Source organism: Sinocyclocheilus anshuiensis, unplaced genomic scaffold (genome assembly GCF_001515605.1).
Source record: "Sinocyclocheilus anshuiensis isolate Anshui unplaced genomic scaffold, SAMN03320099.WGS_v1.1 scaffold914, whole genome shotgun sequence".
NCBI lineage: Eukaryota > Metazoa > Chordata > Actinopteri > Cypriniformes > Cyprinidae > Sinocyclocheilus > Sinocyclocheilus anshuiensis.
In genome coordinates, this window is record NW_015539870.1 from 1,849,849 (window position 1) to 1,861,257 (window position 11,409).

At 37.9% G+C, this 11,409-nt stretch overlaps 1 protein-coding gene across 1 annotated transcript in view; it reads left to right on the forward strand.

Moving 5' to 3' along the window:
- LOC107685087 (ankyrin repeat domain-containing protein 13B-like) overlaps nucleotides 1-11,409 on the forward strand; it is a 45,704-nt gene that overhangs the window by 13,133 nt on the left and 21,162 nt on the right. Inside the window, exons 2-7 of the mRNA XM_016481565.1 lie at nucleotides 4,154-4,289; nucleotides 5,141-5,265; nucleotides 5,679-5,724; nucleotides 5,832-5,975; nucleotides 6,204-6,426; nucleotides 6,640-6,706. Coding sequence (XP_016337051.1) covers nucleotides 4,154-4,289; nucleotides 5,141-5,265; nucleotides 5,679-5,724; nucleotides 5,832-5,975; nucleotides 6,204-6,426; nucleotides 6,640-6,706 — 741 coding nt within the window. The remainder of the gene's footprint in view (nucleotides 1-4,153; nucleotides 4,290-5,140; nucleotides 5,266-5,678; nucleotides 5,725-5,831; nucleotides 5,976-6,203; nucleotides 6,427-6,639; nucleotides 6,707-11,409) is intronic.

Below are 11,409 nucleotides of genomic sequence, written 5' to 3' on the forward strand. Positions count from 1 at the left end.
AATAAACCAACATGGAGGGAGAGAGTTCTTGTTTGTTGAGTAATTCCCTCTCCAAGGAGTGTGCCGTCAATGGCTTTGATCTTGATCGGGGGAGTGCAAGGTTGAGTGGGAAAATTATACTGGTCAACAACGCTTTTGTTTATTAAGTTCAGGGCAGCTCCCGAGTCGATCATCGCTGTGAACTCAAGAGAGACATTTTCAGTCTTAATTGTGACGGGTAGTATGAATGACTCATTACTTAACAATGAAAAATTTTCAATATTCACCCTCGGAGCTGCTTGGGGCTTGTGTGGACATCCAGGGCTGCGGTGGCCTGCCTCACCACAGTAAAAGCATAAATTAAGCTGCCGACGCCTTGTTCTTTCCTCCTCAGATAATCTGGAGGTACCGGGTTCGTTGCCGTCGGTTGGAGTTAACAGCTGAGAGGGACTTAGTGGCTCATGATGGAATCCTCTAACTCTTCTTCTTTTCGGGACTTGTCTCATCAGGTTATCAATCTTAATGGTTAGCGTTACAAAGTCAGAAAAAGATAGACCCTCTCCTTTACAAACAAGTTCAGATTGCAGTTCGAGGTTCAGGCTTTGCTGAAAGATCGCTTTAAGAGAAGTGTCATTAAATCCACTTTGAGCGGCGATCGTTCTGAATTCCACCGCATACTCAGCAGCGGTGCGATTACCTTGGGAGATATTTAAAATCTGAGTAGAAATACTCTTGCCCCCCGCGGGATATTCAAACACCTCACGAAGCTGTTGAATAAAATAATCTACAGAGGTTTTGAATCTTGGATCTGTGTCCCAAACAGCAGCCGCCCAGTCAATCGCTCTGCCCGTTAACAAAGTCATCAGAAATGCACATTTTTTCCCATCAGACTCAAATTTATCGCCTTGATGATCCAAATAGATCCTTACTTGGCGAACAAAGCCTCTACACTGTTCGGCGGTGCCATCAAACTTATCAGGTAGAGCAAAGCTTACCATTTTCGGCGTTGGTGTGGGGAGCGATTGGATGTAATGAGTCAGGTGTTCGTTAACTGCTTGAAGGTTTATGAGTTGCTCTCGGTAGCCCTTTAATATCTCATTTTGGTAGGCAAATGCCGTTTGCAGGTTAGAAACTTCAGCTGGATTCATTGGCGGTGAAGTATTCTTTAATGAGGACACTGAGGCCGAGTCTGAATCCATGTGCGGGAGTTTATTGAGGACAATTTCAGTAAACAGGAACGTCAAGGCAGGCAGAGGGTCGAAACCAGAATAACAGTCCAATTTAACAACACTTACAGGGGCAATCCAGAAGGCTAAAGTGAGCAGGCAGGCAAAAGGTCCAAACACATACATCCGTCTGATCAGGCAAACTAAGCAAAGGGGATAATCCAGGTAATCGTTAGGTGGGTAAACAGGCAGAATCATACACTGAACAGGCAATCAGAATATAAAGAGAAAACGCTTGGTAAGGCAGGTTAACTGGCAATACTTCGCAATGAGCATGAGCACAGTCTCTGGCTATAAAGCAACCAAACAGGAAATGAGTGTAGAGGACAGAAGGGTAAAGTGAGCAGGCAGGCAAAAGGTCCAAACACATGCATCCGTCCTATCAGGCAAACTAAGCAAGGGGGATAATCCAGGTAATCGTTAGGTAGGTAAACAGGCAGAATCATACACTGAACAGGCAGTCAGAATGTACAGAGAAACCGCTTGGTAAGGCACGTTAACTGGCAATACTTCTCAATGAGCATAAGCACAGTCTCTGGCTATAAAGCAACCAAACAGGAAATGAGTGTAGAGGAAGCAGAGGGAGTGGAACACAGTCAGTACTCGGGTGAGGGCTCCCTCTGCTGGCTTGGCATTACAGTATATAAATAATATTAAAATAATAGTGATGTATAAATTATTTACATATGAATAACGGCTTTAACTATTCTGAAGAAATTGTGAGTGTAAAATTATGCCAAAGTGTTGCCATGTGGTTGCCATGGTACACTGGGTGGAATTTAGCTTATTGCTTGGCTGTTGCTAGGGTATTTTCTTACTAGTCCAAGTTAAAAGATCCCACCCTCAAATCTCTTTCAGTATCTAGATATGGTTCAGGACTCTCCTTCTATACAAATTTATAGGATTTTAAAATATTTTATCACCCACCAGGGGAAAATTACAAATCTGAGCACTTTTAAAAGTTAGATGAGCTACGCGCTGAAGTTTAATACTTACAATTAGTTATCTATTAGGTAGATTAGTTTAAACATGAGCAACTGTAGTAGCCATACTAGCATCAACTATGAATAAATAATGCACTGTTGGCTCGGAAAAGAAAACACAAGAACACGCACATGCACCTTGAGTGAAGTGTAATTAAGTGCACCAAGTTAATCAGCACAGTACAGTACTCCAAAGCAGCTCTCGCAGCACAAGTTAAGCTCTTGGGTAATAATATGTTTCCATTACCACACAGCCAATCCAAATGCTTCATTAAAAGCAGCAAACATGGCTCACATACAAGTCTCTAAATAAAGCTGTCCTGACTCTCATTTCTGCTCCACATACACGATTCAACAGACATGCACTATCTGTCATGACCTTGCTTTCGGAGGCTATGCTTATAAATATGGCCAACATGACCATAGCCAGCCAACTCATCAAATAATGATTAATGGGTCATCCTGCATCTATAAACATAAGCATATTTACTGAAATGTGTGGTGGCGCGTGGAGGTGAACGGGATGATTGTGTTTGCGTTCGGATGACAGTGAGCGATGATCTTATTATAAATGATCCTCCCATAAGGAGAATCATAAACTCTTTTGAAACTCTCAAGACTGTCAGTGACATAGTTGACAGGCTCGAAAGGGGCCGAGAGACTGAGAGAGATCACTCGGATAAGAAGCTGGAGGAACAGTATGGCACGGCACTGGTTTTCACAAGTGTGGAATCGCAGTGTGTTTAGCGCAGATCTCAGTTTGAGTGTGGAAGTATTTCTCACTGTGGCTGTCAGGTGTCATGTGAGCGCGCTCTGTGTCATGTTCGGGTGTGGTGCCTTAATTATCGCCTGTCACTTTTCTTTTCTGTCACACTCTTTCACTTCTGCCTTCTCTTCCTTTTGCCATTGATTCTTTCCGCATAGCAGGTAGCCAGAATGATGCTTGTTCTTTCCTTCTTTCTGAAGGCTTTCTCAAGATTCTCATATACTGCAATATTATCATAAATACATTTTCATATTTTTAAATTGTCATCACTTTCATGTTTCTTCAAAATCTTCATGACTTTCTTTTTTCAGTGGAACACAAACTAGGATATTTTGAAAGCAAATGGGGTTCAAAACAGAATTCGATCCAATTGAATTTAACAGTGTAGACAAAGACGCATATATATATAGTCTTCTAAATATATTATTTTATGTTAAAAATATGAAAGTCATACAGGTTTAGAACAATAAGAAGGTGAGAAAATAATGACACAATTGTCATTTTCCTTTGTTGAAATATCCTTTAAAAACCTTATTTTTTATCTTATCTGCATGTCTTTCCCTTTCCAGTTTTTTGGAATAGCTTACTAGTCATTTGTTTCATAATTGATGAACTGTTAAACTGAATTGAATCAACACTGACTTGAGCTGAATAACAATGCTATTGCCTTCTGTAGAGCTGCTTATAGCGGAATTAAACTATTTTCATAATCTGATGAACAGTGCACTATTGTTGAAATTAACTGAATCAACACTGAACTGACTTTAGCTGAATTATGCACTATTATCTTAGAGCTGAATTTGCTAATGAACATTCACACTGTTATTGAACTAAATTGAATCAACATTAAACTAAATTGAGCTGAGAAAGACACTATTTTCTGGGAATCCAGCATCCAGCACTACTGAAATTACAACTTTGATGAGGCACAGTGATGTTTAAACCTCTAAACACTGATTAACAGAATGGTAGAAAGAAATAGTTTGAACTTATAAAGGGGGAATGTAATGGGACACAATTCAGGTGTTTTTCAAACCTGCATTTGACCACAAAAGTTTGCCATCTCTGGAGAACATGCGTCAACTACTAGGCCACAGCTCTGACATATCTCTGTTTAAGGGCAGAAACAGAGAATTGTGTTTGTGAAATATTTTACTACATGAAGTGGTCAATAAAACAAATCTCTCTCTGTCTTAAAGGTTGATTTAGAAGTGTTGGACCCACGGGGTCGGACTCCTTTGCACCTGGCCGTCACACTAGGCCATTTCGAGTGCGCCCATCTGCTAGTCCAGCATGGAGCCGATGTCAGCAAAGAAAACAGAAATGGCTGGACAGGTAATACAGCGAAAAAGCCTTTGCATTTTGAGAGGGGATGCAGTAATTCTGCCCAATATGATAAGCTGGTCATTATTTACACTACCGTTCCAAAGATTGGGGTCAGTACAATTTTTTCTTTATGCAAAGTGCATTAAATTGATCAAAAGTGACAATGAGGACATTTAAATGTTACCAAGAATCCTAAAGAAATGTTTCACAGTTTCTACAAAAACATTTAGCAACACAAGTCCTTTGAATATTGATAATAAGAAGAATAATAATTCTTATTAATAATACAAATAATAAGAAATGTTTCTTGAGCAGCAAATCAGCATATTAGAATGATTTCTGAAGGATCATGTGACACTGAAGACTGGAGTAATAACTGCTGAAAATTCAGCTTTGCCATCACAGAAATAAATTACATTTTAAAATATGTTAACATAAACAGTTCTTTTGTCTAAATAAATTCAAAATAAAATTCCAAAAACTAAAATCGGCCATTTTGCTACACTGAGAAAAAAAAATTGGTGTAGAAACAATTTTCACTCAGAAATTGCTAGTAAATTTCCCAAACGAGTAACATATAGATTAAATGTGAAATAAAATGCAGAAATAGTATTTTCTTGTAAAACATTCTCCAATTATCTTTTTTATTTACAACTTAGTTACAGTGTACAGGTAAATTTCGGCATCCCAACATTATAGTGCACTGTATGACAAATGGATGTTTATTTAATTTATTCATTTATTAGTATTTTTAAAGATGATCTTTAAGTGAGCATTAGATGACAACAAAGCTATTCTAAATGTAAATATATATGACACATCTCCTAACTTTGGTAACACTACTTTACCTTCTGTCTCAGTGTTGCAGGAGGCCATCAGCACACGTAACCCAGAGATGGTGCGGTTGGTGCTGCGTTACCGTGACTACCAGCGCAACACTAAGAGACTGGCGGGGATCCCGCACCTGCTAGAGAGACTCCGACAGGTCAGCCCCAGATGTGCCTTAATAAACCCTGAACCTGTTAATGACAAAACAACAAGCCACCAGCTTAACAACCACCTGCTGACCGCACACCTGAGCCCTTCATTCCAGTAGATTCATGCATACAGATACACAAACAAACAGGTTTACGGGAAACCTCTGGGTCTACATCATTGTTTGTTTATAAGACCTCTATTTTCCCTTTCCTTACCAGTTTTCTTAAACCCTGGGCGCCCCGTAGCTCTTTTCCTTTTGTTTATGATGGATGTGCAAGCTCTCTGGTTCTCCCCACTCCTCATCTCTCTAGGAGTTTTATTATTCATGTCTTTCCCTGCAGAGCGATCCGTCTCTTGCTTTTGCCCTCCCACTGTATGCTCACATTCACTCTAACCTTCTCTTCCCCTCTTGCCTTTCAGGTGCAGGACTTTTACGTGGAGATGAAATGGGAGTTTACGAGTTGGGGTAGGTCATATGTGCCGTAACAAAGTGTAAATGGCATGTTTGGACAGTGACTTCCTCTTTCCACATCCTCATGTCCTGCTATTGTTGAACTCTCCCTCTATTTCCAGTTCCTCTCGTGTCTCGTATCTGTCCGAGTGACACATATCGGGTATGGAAGAGCGGTCAGTGTTTGCGGGTGGACACGACGCTCATGGGATTTGAGCAAATGACCTGGCAAAGAGGCAATCGCAGCTTCATATTCAGGGGTCAAGGTATGTGCGATGGCTATTTTCCTGCACTGAACGACCTTTATTTTTCTCCACCTGTTACTTTTAAATCAGATTTGGGTTTGATCTCCGCTTTTGTTCTCGATGCCACTTCTCGCTCAGTGTTCTTTCAAACAAGCCATCACTGGCATGGAAACAACATCAGTCTCACTTCGCCAGTCTCTAATTGGCTTCCATCCGTTCAGTCTCTCTCACTCTCCACCTGTCATTCAGAATCCAGCGCTATGGTAATGGAAGTGGATCATGACAGACAGCTGGTGTTTTGTGAGACGCTGCCGTGCCTCTCTTCCTCTCCCGCCTCACCCTCCACCAGGCCGTGCACAACTGCTTTGAGCCTTCTGGGGGCGCTGCAACCCAGCGACGAACAGGTGGCGGCCCGTCTATCCACTCCGGTGGTGGCCACACAGCTAGACACAAGGAACATCTCCTTTGAGAGGTGAGCACTTAATAACAATTGCCAAGTCATTGTTGGCAATTAAAATGTTCAAAAGCAAGGGCATCGTAACCCTTTACTGTGGCTTTTCTGTTAAGCCAAGAGTGTGAGCCAGCACTTTTGGACTAAGCTTCATCATAAAATGTGTGATATTGGACTCACCTCTGTCTGCATGGCACGTTGGCAACCTGGTAACATGCCTGAATGTCTCTGCAGGAATAAAACGGGCATTCTTGGCTGGCGTAGTGAGAAAACGGAGGTGGTGAATGGGTACGAAGCAAAGGTACAGCTTATATCATAATACAATATTCAGTGGGTACAAATATCTGAGACATTTTGAAAATTTTGGTTCAAATCTTTTTGCTAAAAGTTGTAATGATAATATAATTTACAATGATATTAAATATTAAATAAGAAAAATGCAAAACAGATACATTTTCAGACTTTTGGATGTCATTATATGGTCAAAAAATTTAATTTATATTTTCACAACCAATATATTAAAAGTTGTACATTAAATAGTACATTGTACTTTACCTGCACACATGCAATACACTCACATAAGGCAATATATAATATATAGCAAATCTCAGCTGTGTGATTGTTTATATCGATGCAAAATGTAAGCTGTATTATCGCACAATTCTATACATAAAGCTGGATATATATTATATCCAACTTTGTCTGCATACACACAGTATACTCACGTAAAGTGATATGTAGCAAATATCAACTGCCAATTTTTTTGTTGCAAAATGTAAAATAATGTTATCGCGCAGTTGGATATATAAGTATAATACAAATTTCAACTGCTTGATTGTTTGTATTATTGCAAAATGTAAACTATATTATCAACCAGCTCTAATCTGCTAAATGCGGCTATAAGGCATAGAGATATTAAGATATTATAGACATTAACATTATGATTTTCTGTAAAGCTGCTTTGAAACAATGTGTAATGTGAAAAGTTCAATACAAATACATTTTATTTCACTTGTATATGTACGAACAGGCATGGAAACATTCAATTAAGAATCACTACAGAATTCAGAAACACAAAATGTACTGATGCACGACAAAGGAAATTAAACACCTTAGCTGATAAACCTTTTTCAAATTCAATATCTTTATTTATCTTGACAGTTATCCTTGGCTAATAGGAAGGCTGTTAAGGTGTGTGTTAATTAGCTGGCAAATTGACAAATGTGACTATGGGTGAAAGCTTGGCTCATGAATATTAATTAAGGTACTTGACTGGACACTCCTGGAAGGTTACCAAGCAATGATTCTGTGACCCAATTAATATTTATGCACTTGTGCCTTGATTCTCATAGTGTTACACAGTTGCAAACTTTTTCATCTGTTGCCCTGAATGGAATGGAACCAATTGCTGTGAAACAATTTTCAGTTATACCCGTTATATACTGGAAGAGAGTGCAGAGAGGCAATATGACAAAACTAGACCGCTCCCATTTCAACCGGCTAAAATGTCTACACTACAATCATGAAAAGTGATTTTTAGATGCAATATTATGGAATTACATTTGTGTCAATAAAAATGAACGTAACTTTATTAGGGGTGTCCCCGACTAAGGATTTTCATAGTTGAATCGGAATTTTCGAATCTTGCCGATATTCGACTGATAGTCGAATCATATGTTTGGGGGTGGGGCAAAATACATTACCAAGGGTCAACAGTCATAATTACTGATGTTATATACGTCAGTATATACGTAATGAAGCATAGCAGGTGTTTAATCAATGGGATTTGACTAATTTATCTCATATAGAATACGATTCGTTATTTATACAACATAACGCTAATATTACAACTTATAGGCTATCTGCACAAAATGCCTCGAATACATAAGAACTGCGCGGCTCTGAATGAACTCCTTTTGTGGACGCATTCTTCACGCAACATCGTGCAAAAACACGGCAACTAAACTCTAAAAATTCACAGTATAGTGTTCTCATTATAATGTTATGTATATGACAGTTCCAGTCATAGTCATTATTATTCATTGTTGTTTGTCCTGCTTTGTACCCTACCTGATAGAAAAAAATCCAGTCTTTCACTCTGCCTGTGTCAGTTTGAGTCTTGTTAAAGTTTTAAATCCCCACCGCCAAGATGCTCCTCTGTCGGTCATGGATTATGGAAAGAGAAACTTAACTTAAATCTATAGGGGTGGTTGGATTTATTCATGCACGTTAAAATTATTGAAAGTTATTTAAAAGTTATTTAAAGCTTCTTTCTTTTCAGATTTTTATTTAAAGCATTATCTTAATAGGCTGTATATTAACTTATTGGGAGAAAACCGGTAGTTCTATGTGAAATCAGACATTTGAGCACCCCTTTATAGCCAAAATAGCATGATCATAACACCTCAGCGAATATTCGACTGTGAGATTGGTAGTCGAATCAGGTTCCTCCTATCAAAGCATCGAATCTTCGACTATTTGGGGTCACCCCTAAACTTTATAAAACTGAACGTAACTTTTCCAGAAACGATCAAAAATATGCCATTACGAAAGAAGAAAAATGCTATGAAAATGAAAAAAAGAACTCAGTCGCAAAAATGTAACATGCTCTTCAAATATACTTAATTCTTTGTTAACAATTTTCAAAGATTTGTTTTCACGAATCGTGGATTTTGAATCCGTTGCCACAGATTTCGCTTACGCTTCGCAAATTTTCGTTCACTGTTTTGGCACAAACCTCTCGTGAGGGCGGGCTTAACAGCGGTCTACTCTGATTGGCTAGTGAGATTTTTGATGGACAGCTGCTCTCTGACCTGGAAGTACAGACGTCAGTAGTGCGAATATTGGAAAGCTGTCGCGCCGTGTTAAGTAACTTTTACAAATAAAACTAGTAAGTCTCATTCATATGAAATATATTTTGTGTGATCATGTGTTTTAACTAGGGCTAGGCAAGTTAACGCGTTATTATCGCGTTAACGCATTATTTGATTAACCCCGACAATTATTTTATTGTGCATTAACATTTTTTTTTAATTATGAAAGTCCGTTGCTCACTGGCTCTGAATACATATACAGACAAACCATGGGTCACAGGAGGGGTGGGATGTTCATCAGTACTGGCTTGGGATGGGTGTCATCACGCGTCTCAACCAATGAGAGCATTTGGGGTGGGCCTAAGACTGCAGCAGCACTCATGACTTCTTCATAAGTGGGAAATAGGACGTTTCCAATAGCGCGTGAAGACAGCAGAGAAGCACTCTCGCTCAGCACAGTGGAGTGCATCGTTTTGTTAACTTTGTGGTTTATTATTTTGAGTCGTTTGGGACGCGGTAACACACTGCTCTCTCACAATATATTCCTTTACTGATCTATCACTTTTGCCGCTCAGAAATGTTCACGCATTCATGCTGCACTTATCAGAAGTTCAGCGCTCCGACACTACATACCCACCAACTGAACCTCGCTCTGGCCCACATCTTCCAACCGAGCCAGGTACAGCTAAAGGAACCGCGGCACGGAGCGATCGCACTAGTCAAACGAACTGGGCTTTGGGGATCAAACGCGCTCGGGCACAGTTAAGATTGCCCCTAGTGTGGGTACACCCTTTATATTTAATTTGATTACATTAATGTTATAAGTTGAGATTTACAAGAAATATTTTAACTGCTATGTAAAAGGAATACTGCTGTAAAAAAGCACCTTATTTGTTTAAAGTGTTTGCAAACCAAATGTTATTGCACTTTTGTTCATATAGCAGTACGTTTTAAATGAAAAACTGCACAATACACTACTTTTGAATTCATTATTGAATGTTGTGCATAACAATGCGATTAATCGCAGAAAATCATGCGATTAATCGCGATTAAAAATTGTAATCGTTGCCCAGCACTAGTTTTAACCAATAAATATCTCGTCTTACATTTATATCCATTTATTTTCAACACACCCGCACCACATTTAAAAAGAACCCACCTATATTTTTCCTTCCCAAACAATGGCAATAATTGTGTAATACTTTTAATTAATGTTTGAAAATATTATTTATAATGCTATATACATTTTAAAAAATGAAACTAAAACGAAACTAAATTTTATTGCAAATTTGAAAACAATATTAAAATAAAACAAATTAAAAAAAATGCTAAACTATAATAACCTTGCTTTACATATAAACTGATTAGGTTGTGGGTCATTTTGGAGGACACATGTGAAAATGTTTTTGAGTACACTCCTTAAACCCACTCAAAAGAAAAAAAGAATCGTGTAAAACCCAGTAAACTTGAGATTGACTTTAGAACAAAACATGAATATGGTAACATATGTATAACACTAAATTGAACAATACTCTCTTATATATGTTTTTTTATTCATTAAACTTTTTCTTTTAAATTAAGCATTTAAAATTTTAGACAAGTGCAAGTTTGTTGCTTAAAGAAAAAATTGTCACATTTACAAAATCAGGTGATTGTGTTCACCCATCTATGCAAATGTATGTTTATGTAGAGATCAAGGTTATTATAGTTTTGCATTTTTAAATTTGTTTTATTTTAATATCGTTTTCAAATTTGCAATAAAATATAGTTTTGTTTTTATTAGTTTCAATAATAATTTTGTTAGTTTTAGGCTAGTTTAGTTTTTATTTTGTGAACACATTTCTATTTCGTAATTTGTTCTATTTTAATATCGTTTTCAAATTTGCAATAAAATATAGTTTTGTTTTTATTAGTTTCAATAATAATTTTGTTAGTTTTAGGCTAGTTTAGTTTTTATTTTGTGAACACATTTCTATTTCGTTTTTATATAGTTTAGTTTCAGTTTTAGTTAGTTAGTAATTAAAGTTTATTAGATTTAACAGATCACTTCCAGAGCGTAGGCCAAAGAAAGACATGGGCTAATTTAACCTTAGTGATGCAAACGTCTAGCGACACCAAATTAAAGCATGCTGAGATTGATTAGATGGTAAAAGTATACAAATACACACCAAAATTAAGCAGTCATGCCTTT